The sequence below is a fragment of the Thermobia domestica genome, chromosome 18 (genome assembly GCF_964235325.1).
Source record: "Thermobia domestica chromosome 18, izTheDome1.hap1.1, whole genome shotgun sequence".
NCBI classification, from domain to species: Eukaryota; Metazoa; Arthropoda; class Insecta; order Zygentoma; family Lepismatidae; genus Thermobia; species Thermobia domestica.
The window spans coordinates 44,949,742-44,971,246 of record NC_137471.1 but is presented as its reverse complement, the minus strand read 5'-3'; the positions used below and the strand labels follow the sequence as shown (position 1 = coordinate 44,971,246).

The 21,505-nt window shown below is 31.7% G+C and overlaps 1 protein-coding gene across 3 annotated transcripts in view; it reads left to right on the top strand.

The window, feature by feature from the left end:
• The window catches only part of LOC145675504 (tubulin polymerization-promoting protein homolog), a 118,479-nt gene extending 97,600 nt beyond the window's left edge, over positions 1 to 20,879 (top strand). For all 3 annotated transcript variants that reach the window (XM_081745955.1, XM_081745956.1, XM_081745954.1), the window contains exons 3-4: positions 7,290 to 7,419; positions 10,844 to 20,879. In XM_081745955.1, coding sequence (XP_081602081.1) covers positions 7,290 to 7,419; positions 10,844 to 11,026 — 313 coding nt within the window. In that variant the 3' untranslated portion in view covers positions 11,027 to 20,879. The remainder of the gene's footprint in view (positions 1 to 7,289; positions 7,420 to 10,843) is intronic.
• Positions 20,880 to 21,505: the final 626 nt, after the last annotated feature.

The following is a 21,505-nucleotide window of genomic DNA, read 5'->3' as shown; positions in this document are numbered from 1 at the left end:
TTCCTAATGGTTTACGAAGAATACTGTTTTGCTTCTGTTGTTTATGGGGTACGTTTTCGTTTCTATTTCGCAGACTGTTATAATTAGGTGGATAATTTCAGGTAATTCATTGCAAGGTCAAGAGGTGGGGAAATATTTTATTCACTCATTTTTCACCACTTTCTGGTTTCCAACGACAGATTTAGGTTATGATAATAACCCACATGCACTTCACAATCTGCTTCTATTTAAAGTTTTATTCTTCTCTGTAACAAGAACTCAGATAGTGTTATTTCCTATTTTAACTTATTGTAAGAGTACTACTAAATTGCTATCAAACATGAAAACAAGGTAATTGTTTTTCAGAATTTTTGTAGAAAGAGAAATCCATATTTTGTGTTATTTCGCAAGCACACAACATTCGAGCGGCATGCAAAATAACAATCAATGATAGATCACTTTCCTTTCCCATTTTCTGTTTGATTTAATTACATTCATATAATCTTGTATAGAATATACAAATAGTGTAGAACACTGATGGTCAAATGGCAGTGGCGCCGATTTCTGTATAACTCGGAGGGGTTCGGAACGGAGGCAGCTACCGAGTATGTTTCACTCACCTTGCAAATGCAAATGAAAAAGCATATGATTTGTTACTTTTTTATAAATCTATGCGAATAACATAGACGTATTTTCTTTAATATTTTGATTAAATATTTTCGTTCTGCAAAATAAGGCCATTCCTATCTGAACGATTTTTCAAAGAGTTAGTTTCAAATTTTCATAGTTTAGTGCCTGATTGGCCTAGACCATGAAAAAAGAAACATGATACCTGCAATAGTGTTATTTTATTTTCTTAACAGCCCATATAGTATTTTTTTTCACTGGATACCACAAGCGACAAGTAGGGACCTACAGAACATCCTAATACAAGGTGATGTGACGAAATTAGGTAGCACTGCAAATATCTTAGGAGCGAATTATTCAAGATAGATGGTTGTCAAAAAGTATTGGAAAAACCTTAATTCAGCAATGGATCGACAATTGTTGATAATGGTTATGTATGTGTTTCAAATGTAAATAACCCTCACCACTACACTCATGTGATCGCAGTTCTCAGTCTTGATATCTGAGCATTTGAAATTAAGAAATAAACGCTTATACCTTGTTGTAAGAGATCATATGTTTTACCCTGTAGCTGTAATTATGTCTGGCTATAAGAAACGGTTCTGCGAACTGGAAATATTTTTACAACCGGTGCGAACCGGCTGAATAGCACCACTGAATACCTGGAAATACCACGGAGATTCAGAAAATGAATGACTTAAGTACATTCAGCAAACTATCCCATCAGGGCGAAAGGAAAATAGGGTCATACGTATGGTTTTAATTTTGTCCTAACCTACAGTGCGTTATAAATTTGTATCACTAGTGTAGATCGTATCACATATGAGTAGAAGTAAATTTACTTATAAATATTCTACAATAAAACTTGGTGCGCATAATGGCTGTTGTAGAGCTCTCACCTGAGATGCGAAGAGTTCCTCCCAGGTTCATGGTTTTATCCCAGACCATATATGTGTGTAGTGGACAACACCATATCCGTGGCATTAAAAAAAAAAGTTTCCCCTCACATTCTCATTCCACCGATTTCTTCAGAATTATTCACTTTGATTAATCATTCATCTCCTTTAGAATACAGGGAATTCAGCTGTAAAACTAGAAATTTAATTTCATTTTAATATTTTCTTTTGAGTAATTTTATTACAGTACTTTAATTATGCCAAGAGATAGGTGTTTGAAAGTCTTTTGTGTAATTTTATTACAGTACTTTAATTATGCCAAGAGATAGGTGTTTGAACAGCCTTTTATGTAATTTTATTGTGGTACTTTAATTATGCCAAGAGATAGGTGTTTGAACAGTTTTTTGTGTAATTTTATTACAGTACTTTAATTATGCCAAGAGATAGGTGTTTGAATAGCTTTGGTTGAATATCCTCGGCCTTAATAAAGATATTTGATTGTAAATTTGACCTATTCTTCAGTTGAATAATTCGCAATGAAAGTCTGTCTCGGTAGTATAATTATTTTTTAAGTCATGGAAAAATGTATTTTTTTTAAATGCTTTTACATTTATCGATAGTCTGTTTAAGAGTGTTATTCCTGTGTATGTAGGTGACTGCAAAATATTGTCTTTATAGAAGGTATCCACGCATTAATCCGATTTGTAGTTTCGTGGTTATATGTCATAGTGTAAGACACAGTTGTTTTGTGGTCTTTCTTTTATACCTAGGTATATACTGTATATAAACTCATGAAATCGGATCTAATTCATGAAATAATTTTCAGGAGCTGTTTCCAATGTGTGATATAATTCAATTAGTTTGAAATATATCCAAGTAATACAATACTAGACTGTAATAATACTTTTGTAGTATTAGCGAGCTATTCGTCACATGAAAACCAGAGGAACTTAAGTCCAAAAATCCTGTTTTCCTTTTCTTCATGTTTGGACATAATTTTGAAAGCCCCACTTGGTGTAAATGGAACGTAACGCCATCTGTTCTCCTTGTCGGTCATTTGTTGTAATGTAGCTCAATTACCATTTTATTAAAAACATATCTTTCTATGAAAATAATATTTTTGTCCTCTCGCCTGTAAACCTACGGAAATGGAGTTACGTTCCTCTGGTTCTCATGCGACGAATTCTAAATATTGCTTTTTCTACAATGTTTTTTCAATATGATTAAGGTGTTTATTATTGTGTTATGAAGAAATAATACTCGTAAGCTAAACTCAAGAATGTATTTAAATATTTAATGTCAAAATTTTCAATGGGAACTTCCACCTTCGTCAACGTCTCATAGTTTTCATTTTATATAATCTCAAACAAAATACATAAATCATTCCGTGATGAATAGTTTAGAGGAAATAGAGGAAATATAAGATCTGCAACTACACTAATGTTTCTGTGACACAAGAGATGTATCACTTTTATTGATAGAAGTAACAAGCATGACTTGTTTCGATTTTTTCTGTAATCGAAGATCACTTAAGCCATTTGTTCTTTTGATACGATGATCCATTATACATGTTCAACATACATGTATCTTAACAAAAGAGACACTAACTAAAGCTTGAAACCCACTTTATTTTAAATTATAATTTGTAACTGTTTCGGATATCTAGCATATCCATCTTCAGACACTATCGAAAATAAATGAAAATACAGACATATATATAAATATTGTTATGACAACATTTTATGTTGTCATGAAATGTTATTGTTATGATTACATAAATATTGTTATGACAAAGTTTAAATTATTAATTAATAATTTAAACTTTGTCATAACAATATTTATATATATGTCTGTATTTTCATTTATTTTCGATAGTGTCTGAAGAAGGATATGCTAGATATCCGAAACAGTTACAAATTATAATTTAAAATAAAGTGGGTTTCAAGCTTTAGTCAGTGTCTCTTTTGTTAAAATAATCAATCCAAAGCCATGAATAGTCTTACTATACATGTATCATGGCTCGATAGTGCCCTAAACTCATCAGCCGTTGAAATAAACAACTATCGTTTGTTGAGAAGTGATCGGACGGACAGGCGAGGAGGAGTAGTTGCTGTATATTTCCGTAGTAATTTAAATGTGAAACTGCTTAATGTTGATGTCTCGCATAAAGACGAAATTGACTGCATATATCTCAAAATTACCATAAATTCGGTTAGGTTAGGCATATGTGCCATATACAGACCACCCAGCGTTGCATACACTAAATTGGCGATGCTCGAAGAAGTAATCACGAATGTAGGCTCTATGACTGATAATCTGCTCATCATAGGAGGTCTAAATTGTGATTTCCTTACGCCTTCGAAGCGTGACACAGCTTATTTATGTTCAATACTTGATAGCTTTCAGCTGTCGCAAATCTTAAACGAACCAACACGCATCACTGAAACCACTGAAACACTTCTTGATGTATTTATTACTAGTAATATCAATATAATTCACTCCAGTGGATTAAAATTACCAATCGGTACTTCAGATCACTCTTTAGCATATATATGTTTGCAATTAGAAAAGCCAACAAAAGACAAGAGCAAAATAAAGACATATCGCAATTTTAAGTATTTTGATCAGTCCAAATTCACTAGTGATATAGAACGCATAGATTGGAAACCAATTGAAAACCTACCTGACGTAGATAAGAAAGTCGAATTCTTAGAAAACACCATAGTTAGCATTTTTGATAAACATGCCCCTCTATGCTCTTCGAGGATTACAAAAAAACAACAGTCCGTGGTTAACTGACAACGTCCAGCTTTTAATAAAATTAAAAAATCGTGCATATCTCAAATTCAAAAGGACAAGAACTGATGTTCTTTGGAATGAATACAAACAACTACGGAACTATACTACAGCCGTGATACGACAAGAGAAAAGAGCATATTTCACACAGTTTTTCAATAGTTATAATCTGAGCTCCAAGGACGTATGGAATAAATTAAGAACCCTCGGTATTAGTAGTCGAAAAAGTTTCCAAGCATTACCAGATGATCTTGCAGACTGCGATGAGATTAACGCGCACTTTGGTGAAATTTGTAATGATAGAAATATCGACGAGAGTGCAGTTCAAAACCGCCTAACTGTATATAATACTAAATTTTGTTCAAGTATGAATTCATTCGAACTCCGTAATATAAGCAGCTTTGATGTTCAGAATGCTATTAAAAATTTAAATTCGAATGCAGCTGGACACGAAGGCATTACAGGAAAGATGCTTAGACTTGTTTTACCACACATTATATCACCATTAACACATATAATAAATTATTCCATAACCACATGCTCCTTTCCATTATCCTGGAAAGAAGCTTTTGTAATGCCTATAGCGAAAAAGCAAAATGTATCATCTCTAAACGACCTTAGGCCTATTATCCTATTACCAATATTGTCCAAAGTTATGGAGAAACTTGTCCATAACCAGCTCAATGATTACGTCATTAATAATAATATCTTACCCCTACACCAATCAGGCTTTCGCAATTCACATAGCACTGCCACAGCCCTACTTCGTATCACTGACGACATTTTTCGAGCATTAGATAACAACCAGATATCATTCCTGGTATTATTAGATCTTACTAAAGCATTTGATTCAGTTCATCACGACTTACTCCTAGCTAAAATGAAATACTATAACTTTTCCACCAACACGATCCAGTGGTTCAGATCATATCTTTCAGATAGGCAACAAAGAGTGGTACTAAGAGATCCTAAACTTGCAGTATCAAACCGAATCAGTCTTCAAAGAGGAGTGCCACAGGGATCAATACTAGGACCTCTGCTATTTTGTCTATATACAGCAGACGTACCAAAGCTACACTCTAGAATACATCTGTACGCGGATGATACACAACTCTGCTTAGCCACGTCTCCAGACCACGCCTTACAAAGTGCATCCCTCATCAATGAGGACTTAGAAATATTTAGTGATTGATGTTTGTCCAATTCCTTGAAAATAAACGCAAGTAAATGCATATTTACGGTCATGGGAACAAGAGAAAATCTTAGGAAATTGGAAACTGGACGAATTAATATTTCCATTCGAGATACGCCATTAGATTACTCACCTTCAGTAAAAAATCTCGGATTAATACTAGATGGTGAGTTAAACTGGAAGCGACATATAATTTATCTACTATATCTAATAAATCAATATCGATTCTGCGATTATTATATAAATATAATGATTTTCTAAATCAGAACACAAAACTGTATTTAGTGAACACGCTTATTTTTCCACTTTTCGACTATTGTGATTCTGTATATGGACCAGCCATTACTAAATCCTTAACAATATCAATCCAAAAAGTTCAAAATGCCTGCATGAGATTTATCTATAACACGCGAAAATGTGAACATATACTGCCCTTACTAAATCAAAACAACATTCTAACAATGTCAAGGAGGCGTTTGTTGCATCTGTACTGCCAGATACATAAGGTCATACACAATAATGGTCCCCTATATCTTAAAAGTAAGCTGACGTTCTGAAATGAAATCCACCCATACGAAACAAAACGTTCCCGTACATTTGACATCCCGCGGCATACATTAACAAAAGCAGCGAAATCATTCTCTATTTCAGCTGTGAGAGCCTGGAATTCAGTACCTTCCGATATAATCGAGTGCAAAGGATTCTTGACCTTCAAACATAAGGTAAAGAATCATCTTTTACATCAACAGAAACTTAGCTTGAACACCTACGCCTTAGACTGCAGCAAAAAAATGAATTTTGTATGCATATTGTAGTATAGAGGACAAGTATTAGGCCTATTGTATCTGAACAACTATTATATTCTTACTTCATATTGGTTTTCTTCATTATATATATAATATTAGTTTGTAGTTAACTAAACGATATATGTTTATTGTCGTTATATATGTACGTGTATAATATCTTTATATATATTCCCATGTGACATTCCTGATTGTACTTTTGTTGAGATTAGGTGGTAGAGCAGCCTACGGCTGAACCTCACCTCATGAATAAAGGCATTTTCAATTCAATTCAATTCAATACATTTAAATATTACCGGTGTACTGCATCTTCTTTAATGGAACTGCAAAAAACAGCACCAAACTCAGTAGAACTCATTAAAAATTCTTCTGCTTGTGTTGATACCACTGCGATAGTTAAGAAACCAGAGCTTTTGTAACTTTTTCTGATTATTTTGTTGGTTTTTCTGTTCCAAATGGCTGATTTTTCTGTTCCAAGTAGCTACTAATAATGGTGTCTCATTTTTGTCAGAATTCCCTTTGTCTATATTTGAACTTGAACTTTTTGTTTTTAAGAGACGATTTATATATATTTCTTTTAATGTAAGATTTAGTTCGATAAAGTTATTTGATTTCCGTAATTAGGTGTTTTGAAGCATCAAGATATGTTGACAGGACTGATGTGGTTAGTTGTTCTTCCTTAACTTCTCTTGAATGTTCTTTGATTCAAGTAGCTTATGTTTCTTTCCATCATGCCAGTGTAAGATTGCTTACATGTACAGTCAAGCTCGTAAACATGTGATAATGTTAGTCGGTTTAAGGAATAATTGTTGTAGTCCGATAACATTTTTTTTTCTATATTTTCTGATGATTTGATAGAGAAATTAAATCAGGGGAAGGGGAAATATTGAGTACATTTTGGCATTATTAAATAGTTAGACGTATTCCCAAGTATAATTTACTTGTAATCATGCGTCAGTTAGTTCCGAAAGTAATACCATTATTTTTCCTTTTCAGATCTCAAAAGATTGGGTTTGACGACTACCTCAAGTTCTTGGATGACTTGGCGAAAAACAAAAAAGTGGATATAGAAGAAATTAAAAACAAAATGGCAGGCACTGGCCCGCCTGGAGTTACTGGAGCTACGGTAAGATACGTATAACTAAATAAAATAAATAGCAGTAATTAGTAGAAACAACACTTAGTAAAAAGCTTAGTACTCACTGCAAATCAGATGTTCATCTAGGAAGTATTTTCGAAAATTACTATTTCCATCTTCAGGTTAGAAGTTCGAAAAAGAAAATCTAAAAATAAACAAGAAACATGGATGGGTTAAAAAAAAAAAAAAAGGAGGAATGAAAAACTATATTAATAATTTTAACCTGGCTTTTTGCCAATCTATGTTTCTTGCCCATTTTTAGATTTTCTTTCTCGAATTGCTAAGTTGAAGATGGAAATAGTAATTTCCGAAAGTGCTTCTTAGATGAACATTTAGTCTGCGGTGAGTACTAAGTTTTTTGCTTACTGTTGTTTCTAAATAATAACCACCCCTCGCAATATATAGTGATATAGCGATAGTTATTATTTATTTACAAATTCATAAGTACATTAACTTGGAATTTAATAAGTTATATTCAAATTCAACTTGATGTACTACGAGTTATATAAATTAAGTTAAATTTTTCGAGCAGCTCAATATGAGGAATCTATTAGCAGTGATTGTAAGTAGTGAGAGTGATTTCTTTAATTCCAAACAACAACAACTGTTACCACTACTATTTGGTGCGAGCACTCGGATTGCTGGTGAGCACTCGGTCGAAATAATGTAAAAGCTTTTTTTAGACCAGTAATCCTGAATGAGGTTTTCCTAGCTTTTCCTCATTCATATCAGGCAACTGCCGGGATGGTACCTAACATAATTATCCCAGACTGGTTCCTTCCTTTCCCATTCGTTCTTCCTCCTCAATTTCCAGGGTAGTATGATCGCCGAAGGACATCATTTTTCATACATAATGTACATGGATGCCGAAAGCCCTGAACTATAACCCCTCCTCCTCGTACTAACACTACTACTACTACTACTACTACTACTACTACTACTACTACTACTACTACTACTACTACCACCACCACCACCACCACTACCACGTGATGTCCATAAAGATGAGTAAGAACTAGTGAGTATAATCTCACCTCTCGAATGAGATTAATCTACAAGTGAATTCTTACTCGTAATTGATATATATATATAAACGAATAGCAAATTATATTGTTCTCACTGTGACTTGCAGTTCCGTCTCATGTGAACTTGGGTTTGATGACGTTTTATACAGAAATGACGTAATGAAGGCGGGAATGTTTATTTCCCTTCCTTCTCTAAACTAGGAATTTACAGGTGTGCAGCAAGTCTAAATATGTCAGTAAAATTAAAATCGGTAGCGTTATTTATCCAGCACAAAAGCACGATTTTTGTTTTTTGTTGGAGTAGATGTATTAAACTATGATTACTTTCGTTTGAACATTTCAGCAATATAAAACAGTGACAACTAACTTCTTAGCACTATCCGGCCGCAACTCTGTTTCCATTTTGAGGAGCTAATTTATATTGGATAACATGAAAAAAAGAACACTTTTGCATTTGTGATAAGGAAACAAAACTGAAGTGCTAACTCATGCAACGATATTAAGAGTTTCCGGGGATTTTTTTTTAATGGCTATCTCGGTTTCCTGAAAACATTTAAAAGAGGTTAAAGAATGGGAGTCAAAGTTCTAAAATGAGCACAAAAAATTTGAGTAGCTCCAAAATTATAAGAGAGAAAAGCAATGATCAAGTGCAATCTTGTTTCTCATAAAATGTAACATCTAATTATACAGAGAGAGAGAGAGAGAGTACTATAGCGCACATACTGAAACCAGAAGTAGACGGGCCACCGGGGACCTGAAGATGGTCGTCATTATGAATTGCTAAAGAACAAGAAGTGATTCCTCCCTATGTCATCATGTATTTATGTATTTATTTTTTAATATGTCTTTTTTTTATTTATTGCATTTGTTTATCATTGAGAGTGCAACGTGATAGGTTTTGATGCTCGCAATTCCTTTTCTATTAGTATATTCATCCTCATGTTGAGCAGGTTTCTTGATAAGAATGTATGTGCAGTCCACTACCCCAATAACGACGAGAAACTTATATTTTTCACGTCATACAGTTTCCGATCCTGAAGCGCTGCAGCGGTTCAGGAGAATTTTATCCATTGTTCAACTTTTCGTTTAATTTTTGCCCCAACTTCCCATATAGTTTTTGATACTATGGACTGATGAATGTGAATATCTTCTGCAACGCCAGTTTGAAAGCTAGGGTCCCCAATATAACGCAAGAAATCTCTCATTTTCTTATTTTTCAGAGCCCCACATCTGGTTTCCAGCAATATAAGTATATCTGGTTTCCAGTAAATCCTCAACAAAATACTGTGCCACCCATTTTACATTTTGTTTTCCAAATCTATATAGACGTTTATAGTCATGCACACCAGGGTCTCTCCGAACTTTGTACACTTTTCTTCTTGACTCCACATCCATAAATTCAACCATTTCGATCCACTCTCACTCACTGTGAGACAAGTGAGACAGGTACTGACGTAGTTCACGAAATTTGTAAATTAATCTCAGCTAGTTGAGATTATACTCAACTTTATGGATACAAAAAGTGAGGAATCAGTGTGATTCATAAGTCCCGACCATTTATTCAGGTGTCTGAGATTAAACTCAAATGACGTCACGTTGTCCCGCACTTTATACATACAACCTTGAGATTAATCTCAAAATCGTGAGCAAATCTCAGTTTATGCATATCACCCATTGTTTCACTTCTCTTATTTGAATATAGTAATATGTCTTATCGTGGATCGAAACGCAAATTTTTATTTTAAATTCACCATAGTAATCACTAACAACTTATGTTTCTATTTTAAATTCATCTAGTAATTACAAATAACTTATTTCTTTTTTAAATTCACCATAGTAGTCACAAACAACTCGTTTTTATTTTTAATTCACCATAGTAATCACAAATAAGTCGTGTTACTATTTTAAATTCACCATAGTAATCACAAACAACATTTCATCTTCCTATAATTATCATTCTAACTGGCACTGAACCTCAAGTCCTTATTTACCAACCAAACATAAGCCTGCAATTTACCATTAAATGATAAATACTCTACCCTATTCCAACATTTCCCTAACTCAAATCTTGTAACGAAGAAGTAAGAAGCAAAACCCCACTACAAAAACCATAGGACATAAGTCTTGAAATATGGTTTCTCCAGTCAACATCATTCTATATATGTCGCGGGAATTCAAATAAATGTCCAAGTCATAGTTTGAGACAGAAAACATATCTAAATTTACATGTATTCAAGAGTCAATTAAGCACGTTTTCTTCAATATGTTACATAGCCAAATCCGAAAAAAAATATATATTGTTCACCGGTATATCATGAGCTTTCATAATAATAATAATTGTAGGTTCTTATATTAAGTTGCTGAAATAACTGTCTTTGTACTTCCAGGCTGCAGTGAAGAGCTCTACAGTAGATCGATTAACAGATGCGAGTCGTTACACAGGATCGCATAAGCAACGGTTTGATGAAACAGGCAAAGGGAAAGGAATTTCTGGACGGAAGGACGTACCGGATGGTTCTGGTTATGTTCATGGCTACCAGAACAAAGATTCGTATGATAAGAGTCATTAGTGTGATTTATACATATATAAATATATGTAAATTAAAGGGAAAAAAACTTTCTTGATCAAAATAACTAACCGCTACTGCATGTACGTGAAGAAACAGTGCTTTCTAGTGATATTATGCACCCTGTGTTTATTAATTTAGCTTCAAGTTACCTTACTACAAACTTTCGAGCAGACCATTGAGATCCAACTCACCGAGTGTACATTAAGCTGTGGATGCTAGGGTGCGTCGATGTCACTTTGTTCAAAGACTAAACTTAACATTGCAATTGCAGTTTGTATTTGACATATTGTGAAAAATGTTTATATGGGAAGAAAATATTAATGTAATTTAATTATCTTTTTTCTGTATTCTTACGTTCAAAATGTCGAATTTTGTTGAGTTAATAAATAAAATAACATCAATAGTCTGAAAAATATATATTTGTGTTCAGTTAACATAGCTTTGTACTTTATAAGATTCTTACAGCTTTGATCGTAATTATATTTATATAGATAAAGGATTGTGTACAAAGGATATAAGAATTAATTTACTGAAGTATAAGAAGAAGAAAAATAAACAGTGTTACTAGCATGTGATAATATTGATTAGATTTTTCAATGCTTTTTTTTCTTGTGTACAAAGAGTTCATTTTTCTATATGTCGAAAACAAAGTATATACTTGGCTTTGCTGTCTCAAATAACTTCAAGTAGAAAAACAAATCACTGAACGAAGGAATGTTTATTTTAAAATAATAACTATGTGACAGTTTCGCCAATTAACCGAATATATTGGCTTCATTAGATACTGACAGTTTCGCCAATTAACTGAACATATTGGCTTCATCAGATACTGACAGTTTCGCCAATTAACTGAACATATTGGCTTCATCAGATACTGACAGTTTCGCCAATTAACTGAACATATTGGCTTCATCAGATACTGACAGTTTCGCCAATTAACTGAACATATTGGCTTCATGAGACACTGTCAGTATCTGATGAAGCCGATTTGTTCAGTTAGTTGGCGAAACTGTCACATAGTTATTATTTTAAAATAAACGGTGATATGTTCAGTAATTTGTTTTTCTGCTTAAAGTATATGTGTTACTGAAACTCGTTACTCCGTATGTATGAAATATGTACATTGTTAGCAGTGGCAAGGGAAGATCAGAACAGTTATTTTAAATTTGGGTAAAATAAGGTAAGTTAGGTTACAGTGAGATTGATAAGATTAGGATAGATTGATTATAAGCTATTGAGTGACATCCAGTTTCTTCGAATAAATGTATTTCTAGCTTAGGTAATAACTTCAGTTAATCTACTATAACTTACCTTAGATTAACCAGACTTATACAATCCTATTTTATCATACCTTTACATCACAAAGAAGAATATAAGTTTATTGATAACTTAAACTATTTCTGATTTGGACGAGTCATTGTTAACAATGGGCTAAATTTCCTACTTTATTGCCTGTAGCATATGTATATGATAATTTTACTTTTAGAAGTAACATTCATTTATACAATCTTTTTTTTAGGAGACTTGAAAATTTTGGTCATGTAACAGAAATAAGTTTGTTAAAATTGCCTTATATACCAGTATAATTAGCGTTGATAATATAATTTTAACGATCCAGGTAAGTTTTCCTAGAAGAATATTCTTCCAGGTCCTACAAAATTTGTATGAACGGATATGTTCTCTCTGCATATATCTCTTATCAATGATATGAAGAAATAATATAATGATTAAAATGGAAATATTCACAAAGCACGAAATAAGTGAAGTTGATTCTACAGAAAACTGACCAATTGACATAGTAATGATCCATGTACCATTTTTGCAGAAAAAATATTCATCGACCATACGAAATGAGAAGATACTGTACCCTATTTATTTAATTAGTGATTGAACCCACTCATAGGATATACGTGATATTGTTAAGTTTTCTCGAAACTAATTAACCTACATTGATATTACATTAAGTAAAATCCTTCTTTAAAAACTTTTTAATTTCATATTAGCCTAATTGTCTTCAATATCTAAATAAATGAGGCTTATATTACGGAAAATGTAGATAACATTAAATTTAAGGTTACTTGTGGGAAATGTTATGCTACAAATCTATTCTTTACTTAATAATATAATAACCATGAACATTTCTACATAATTGAAACATATTGACTTCTCTTTTATCGAAGATTTATTAAGTCTACCACAGGTAGTATAAGATTAATTTTCTGCTAAGTATAAATGAAGGGATACAAGTTCACTAAATAGTTATACAAAATTGTCAATAAAACGAAGCAAGACTATGTTTAAATTTCATAAATATGTGGAAAAATAAAGATAATTCATAAATGTAAATAATTATGATTCATAAAGCCTTAGATACAGCATTACAAATAATTGAACAAATCATGTTAGGAACAACGTATTGGTGATTGAGAACTAAAGTGTCAGTCATACAATGTGTTCAAAGCAACTATTTTAGCTTTATTGCTTCATACAGTATTTGTACACTTTGTATATCTGTTGAACCCGTATATCTGAGTATGTATTGTCTTGAATTTCCTAATACTTTTCAACTCTGGTGTAGCTATTTTAGCATACGTAGAGATCCCATATCGTTGTAGTATATGTATTATCGTTACCTTATGAAAAAGTGGTAACATTACATGTTGGCAACCAACAATGTACCAAGTTACCTCCTTCCCTTCCACTAAATAAGGAACCAAGAATACACATAATACACGGGTATGGATTCTCCATGCATGCAGAAATTAACATGGAGGATTTGAGTGTATATACGCGATAAGAACAATTGTGCAAAAGACATTGAGCAACTTGTGCTAGGTGGCCACTAAAAGTATGAATGTTATCTAACCGAGTCAGGGCAGGAGCGCAGCAAGAGAGCCTGAGCGTAAGCGATGAGCAGGCGCGTTAGCGACGGAGGGTATGTGTATGTACGAAGATTTATTTCCAATGATAAGTTCTGTATGCATGGAGATTCCATAGTATCCTTGTATTATGTGTATTCTTGCTTCTTTATTTAATGGAAGGGGAGGGGATAACTTGTTACATTGTTGGTTGCCAACATGTACTGTAACCACTTTTTTCATAATAAGGTGCCGATAATACATATACTACAATGATACGGGATTTCCAATATGTCAGAATAGCCACGTAACGCCACGTAGAATAACGTTGTAAACTATTACCTTGAATTTTTAATATTGTCAATGCTGTAAAGATTACAAAGGGTGTATTTAGACTTTGAGCTATTTATGATAGAAATTATATCTAGATGAATAATATAAATAACCTTGGCAATAATATTTCTTTCACAAATCTATTCGAAGTCATGAGATTAACGTTACTATCATTAAACATATTCTTTTTTTTTTCTGGAGTTTTACTATCGCGCTTTCTTATAGTTTAAGGCAGTTCGATAAATGTCATTAGTAAGGCATCTTAATTTTGACCTAAGATGGATAATATTATCTTGCTTGATTAAGAACAATTATGATACAAAGGAACAGTGTTTTAAGTGTATAGTTTTGTATAATTTACACTTAATTTTTCACTATGTGACAAATTTTAGTGTATATTTAACTCTTAAATCTGTTTATGAATTCTCATTTTTAACACATTTAGAAGATCAGAAAACTCAGGACTAAACAGTGTTCACAAAAGCACGAAATACATCAACAAGTACGTGAAGTATATACATACATCTACATGCATATAGTCTTTGTATATTTTAATAGTAAGTATCTAACATATCAAAATTAAATTTCTAGTTTCCTTTCTCTAGTAGACAAAGTAAATATGCTTTTTTTTTATAACCTGTATCTGAATTTAAATCAATTCCTACTTATTGTAGGACTATCAAAATGAAATTTTGATAAGTTTACTTTCAAAACGTTCCATGTTCATTTATGCAAATTTTCAGGAGACAAAATATTGATCGTCTACAATAGGAAAGCATAAAAAATCATTGAAATTATGTTATTGTAGTGTAAGGCAACACTAATAAGATAGTGTTTTCTATTTCAGACAAGTTTTTTATGTCCACGAAAAATATTGTATGAATGAATATGTCTCCTTTTGAAAATCAGTTCTTTGTTCTAGATAAGCTTCATTTTAGTTAGTATTTTGCTATGTACCTAGTTGTATATAATATTGCTTTTAATTTGAGGTAAAATTTCGATCCTCGCTTCCAAGGCTGCGTGTTAACACAGCTAAGCTCGCTCACTGCTTATCCAATGGATTTCAGTAGAATACATTGCGAACTGCATCATAACCTCTTGTACGGTGCCGCAAAGGCATCTTCTAAATCAGTATGAGCAGGCTTGACATCACAGTATGTCTGTTTCATCTTTGGAAAGCTGTACGAATGTTATCGCAAAAATCACTTTTTTTTTTTTTGTGCAAAAATGGGAACGAAGTGGGGAACTTCTGGAAATATCCAAACCGCAATTATAATTGTACTTGTAACGGTTTGTAATGGTGTAATTCGACTTAAACATTTTCTCGTGCTATATTCTGGTGGGGATATATGTTTATTCTACTCTTTACATGTAACGTTTATATGTGTACCAATTTTCCATTTGCGTATTTCAGAATTTCTTTCTTGGTTCTCATTTTCGTAATAGTTGCCATGACTTTTGCGGTGACCCTTTATCAAAATATTTAATCCTTTGCAATGCAAGTGTTGCTAATCATAAGGGTATTGTGAAACGAGAAAATGTTTGCAAGGAAAGGAAATTGCAAACACAACAGAGAAAATAAGGATGTACTTATTATAAATATTTGCTTCATTTACACAAATATCATGTTAATTACTAACACTTAGCAGTTTCAGTAAACTTGTACACAGATGTACGTTTGTAAGTTCTATTGACAGTTATATTACTTAACTTTACCCTAATAGCAGATGGCATCTTGCCTCCAAGCACAGAGCTGCTTTTGTTATGACAGCAAGGGACAAAATTATCGATACTACTTAGCAGGACCGCTCGATATTCTACCTTTATTATTATTATTATTATTATTATTATTATTATTATTATTATTATTATTATTATTATTATTATTATTATTACACTAATTCTTTTGTTTGAAATGTAAAATCTAGAAACTAGGCTATTCATAATTGAAAGGGCGAATAAATACATCTTCCTCATCTTTGGAAGTAGCATGACAAATATCATGGAGCTAACAATTATTTTTATTTTATGATTATGAATATTATGAATAAGCTTCATAATTATTTTTAACGTAAAAATAAATAATTTCAGAATTGTACTTACCAATATAAAAGGAAACAAATTATAACATTAGAGCTCAAGAGTTTTGGTTAACTTATTCATTCTCCACTAACGCTCTTTGTTTCTTTCCTCACAAAACGTTTCTTTAATTTATCTGTAGATTTGCTTAGCAAATTTATCAAAATTCATTGTTGCTTACACATAATATGCTTTGTATTTTTATAAACTTGAAACAATGGAGTATATTTTTTAATGCTAGTGCTTTTCAGGGACCACTATTAATATGCTGTAGTAACACACCAAATAAAATCAAAGCACATTCTCGGAGCAATTACTATCATACACAACAAGTACAAATATTTAATAGAAGTCAAATGAAAGAAAGCCAATCTTAAATGAAAACAGAAGGTGGAATCTTACTTTAAACTGCTTTCCAAAGATGGAAAGTTACCAGTCAATATATACTTTAGATACAACTTTGCGTTTATCATCAGAGTGAAGGCAATAAATATCAACACACAAGAGTAACAGAAATGCAAAGCGTACAACCACCTCAGCCTATATCTATTCAATAGGCTTAGAATGTTTATTGCGAATCATAATACTTTCCTTAAACCAAATGTGCTATCTGATTTGTAAATTCCATGTATTATTAAGTTGTGAATTATTTACTGTAATAATAATAAAATGTTTCGAATACTATCCTGCTTGTGGGATTTTGAACAGTTTGTTATTTTAACATCCTGAATTATATAGTGGTTTCTATATGATTCAAAAGGCCGAAACGGGTGAAGGTCTTTGGCATTGTACACTTGTTTTACAGTCCTGGTATTCACATTACATTTCGACACACTAAAAGAGAACTTTTATTGCGTTCACAAATCACCAAATACACCCTAGAGCTGGAAGGAGAAACCATGAAAAAGTCTTGATTGATACATTTCCACGTTCCTCTGCGGACGGCAATCCATTCTTGTATTGTAATTATGAAAAAAATCGATAGAACTGAAAAGATACATAGAAGATTACATGATGTGAAAATATAAGTATGGAGCATTAAGTACCTGTAGTAGATTTGGAAGTTTATTCTCTTTTTGATAAATGATATTCTAATATAAATAAATATTAAAATAAAAAAAAAAGATCACTTTTATATTAGGATTATGGAATTTAAATAGCAATATATACAATTCAGTCTCACACCTAAACAGAAAGAGAGTATCATCCACATATTTCCATTAACGTGTAAATTATAATTCTAAGATTTCAAATTCGAAATTCTAATTGATGCAACCAATTATTGACTTAAAACAGTGATAATGGGTTTCCTATTGCGAAATTAATTTTTATAAACATAATCTTTGAGCTGGTATGTCATGCTTTAGGCAGGACTGATATTCGATTGATATAGAATATTTATTTGTTATGTAAAAAGCGCCAATTTTAATCTATTTAAATTTATCAAGAGACATAAATGTAGAACACATAGGATGTTAAAATAATGAACTGTTCTAAGTTAAATATTTAGGAAAGTTCTGAATTTGCTTTATTAAAGCAAACAATTCACAACTTCAAAAATAACATATGAAATTTAAATGTCAAGTATTACACAAGAGTTTACCAATTAAGATGGACCAAATGGTTCCATAATACTAGGTTACCATGTTCATAAGATTTGAGAAATAGGATGCTCATAGGACATAACTCATCTTATTCTGAAAAGAAGAGAAAGTTTAGTCATTCATAGTAAAATTTTAGGCATGGCGAACAGGCATTTTAAGCCTTACATACTTTGTTATCCCATTTATTAATATTTAAAGCACCTTAATGTAACTTTTATCTGTGTGTTTTAAAACTGCCTTCGTCCTGATAAGATTGTTTCCGAAATAAGTCAACTCTTAGCTTAATACTTACGATTCCGTTGTGTAAAATTACGTAAACCAAAATACTCATAAGTTAATACTTGATATTCTTTTTAGATTATGAAGCAGATTACTTTACATTTAGTGTACTTGAAATAATATTCCGTGCTTAAAGTACATGAAACCAGAAAAATAAATTATATTAGAACAATCAATGTTTATATTGCGTTCTTATTGAGCTGAGCGCTGCAAAACATTTGTGCGTTCATTTTGGATTTTGTAGACAGCTTACAACTCGAAAATGTAGAAGTTCATGAAATACAAACATTGCACATCAGTAATGAATATTGATAACAAGTGTCAAGGATAAAAATATCTCTGATTAATCCTGTATTTGAGGAATAATAGCCTCAAAACTTCCCTATTTGGTTAACGAGGTAAAAGGTCGTTGCAGTATTTATTTATAGACAATCATGCAATATATATCGTACATCGGAAAAAATATTTGGGAGTTTATATAGTTTAAATGTACTTTTATAAAGGAGCTCAGTTTATTATTTAACAACTTGAGTCATTTTGAAATATCCGAGTAGATTGAAAATATGTTTTTCTTTTCTTAAAGGAATAACGTATTTTGTTATGAAAAACGTACATTTTAACAAGTTCTGATAGTATTTTTTCGTATTTGTATTAATCCAATTTCGGGAGCAAGAAAGAGATTTAGCTAGGTCTCATTTTTTACTTCAGGGTATATGGAAATCCCCCTTTAACGAGATCAAACATCTTTATCTAAAATATTTCTAGTAGGATTACATCCACAACTTGTCATCAGATGGCTAATAAAATCGCTCAGCTCAGTTTTGCATCTCAAATACTGTTATCTAACTACTGTGACATATATTTTTACAAATGTAACAATGACATAAGAACTGTAGTAATTCATTGTTAATACATTTCTTTTTTTAACATTTTACAAACACAAACGCATACTATATATGTGAGAAAATACAACTAGATGAACTGACGCACATATTACAAGATCTTGCGTAATACTGCCAGCACTGCCCATCTTAAACGCAGTACAACTTATACTAGCCTTACATTTTTTAACATCTACCTGTTTGTCATACATTTCGGAAGTACTTATTTAAACACAAGAATTGCCTTTGGAACTATTTAATTACAAAAGTTAATGTAAATTCTTAACGCAATACATTTATATATAACACATTATCGTAAAAATAAAGTATAAAAGTGAAATAAAACGTATCAAGAAGCAAGATACTTGATAAGGCATCTAGCTAGACTACAGTTCAAATTTCGGATTGACGAAGAATGCGAAGAACACTATTGTTCTTGCTTTTGTTTTTACAGTAAGTTTGTTTTTTTAAAAAATAATACAGAATACAACTTGATTATATGACGAATTCAGGGTGCAGTTTTACTATATGGATCCATACATTGTAAAATGTACAGAAAAATTTGGGCAAGTCTAATTTGCCCATTTCATGTCGAAAACAAAACTCAACCAACTCCTGCGGGGCTTCTAACCCGTTCCTGCTTCTTTTACAACAACAACAACAACAACAACAACAACAACTACTACTACTACTACTACTACTACTTATACTAAGGATCTGTATAATAAAGCTGCACGGAATTCAGATCAATATCCTGCTATTATACTCACAATAAAACTTGTGTTAATATAATTCGTTAATGTAATCAAAATTGTTAAATATTGATTATTAATTATGTACTTAGAAAATTATCTACTTTTATGCTTTTGCATTAAGTGTAATCTATACTCTAGTTACCGAAGAAATTAAAATATCTTGCTTTCAATCCAATTAATTAAACTCATTATTATGATTATTATACACAAATTGATATCCTTCTAAATACAATATCAATTATGGATTTTTTTTTGGAATACATAAGCAATTATATTACAAGAGAAGCTCATAGAAATACCTTGCCTAAACTAAGATTAAATTTGAGAGGAATTGGATTTTAGAAAACCAGATCGCAATCCTTGAATGCTTTTATTATATGGCAAGAGTTTCATATCTGCAAGTGCAGCTTACATAAGACTAATTTGCATCCAGTTCAAACTGGTATTGTGTCTTAATACTTTGAATAACAAGAAATAACGTTTAAAACTCTTTGATTACGAAATATTTTTAACTAAGCAAATAAAATCTTTAAAAAAGCGTCTTGTATAATATAATTAAGACAAATATGTTCATTTATGCACAAAAATTTTGGTATGGTTACATAAAACTAAACAATTTATCAAGTTTTGTGGTGTACATGTTCACTTATTGTGCTACTCAGTGTACATTTGTAATGGAAAGAAAATACTTGTATATTTTTGTCAATTTTGTTGTCATATTGTGTACTTTTCTTGTGTATATTTTATACAGCTAGTAAGCTGTACATACGTGTGAGCTAAAATTAGTAGTAATAGTTGTAGAGCTAAAATTAGATGTAGGAGAATTTATACATTACTTTATTATAGAGCTTTTTCACTATATTTTCTACACATGTATGGTACAATCTAGTATTATCAAATATAAATTGCATATAAAAACCCAGTGTTACATTATTGTCTTAACTCGATTATCGTATTGGTCTGAATGTATGGCACATTGTAAACTGGTACATAAGATAATTCTGAAGTTCATGGCCTCACGTTTATTAGCGTGATATATTGAAGAAATTTCGCAACAAAGGTAATTACGGTAAATGATCTGAATATTGTATTTTGAACCAAAACTACTCAAAGATGGTTTCTTTTAACTTACAAGTTAAGCAACAAGTGATAAATTGCCTTAATTAATTGAGATTAGCTTAGATTATGATTAAATGTTAGGGTTCGCATATAAAACGGGTACCGAACTGGTCTTCAGAATGGCATTTTGAGAGAAAAGAAGAGAAAACATCATCTTATATTCGGAACAATACGATTCGAGACTATATATATTTTTTCAGCATAAATATATATATATATTTTCGTTCAAACAAAGTTACTTCGTGTTTGTTAGTACAAAATTAACAGTAGAAATATTGAGTCTTCAATTACAGGTAGGTTAACAATATTGACAATTTATATAGTTTGTCTTTCAATATTGAGTATGTGACATATTGTTTTGATACTCAAAAAACTTCATTCTAAATTGTTTTGGTGTTTAGGAAGAGTGCAGTGTAGCCATAATATAAATCTTTATATTTGAAATTCTATTTTACTTCTGTGAACAAAAGAAAAAAAGCTACGCATGTAGTAATTTATTATTTATAACTTTGTATAATATAATATAATATGAAAAGTTAAAGGTAAATATATAGACGAGTGAAAACGTTAA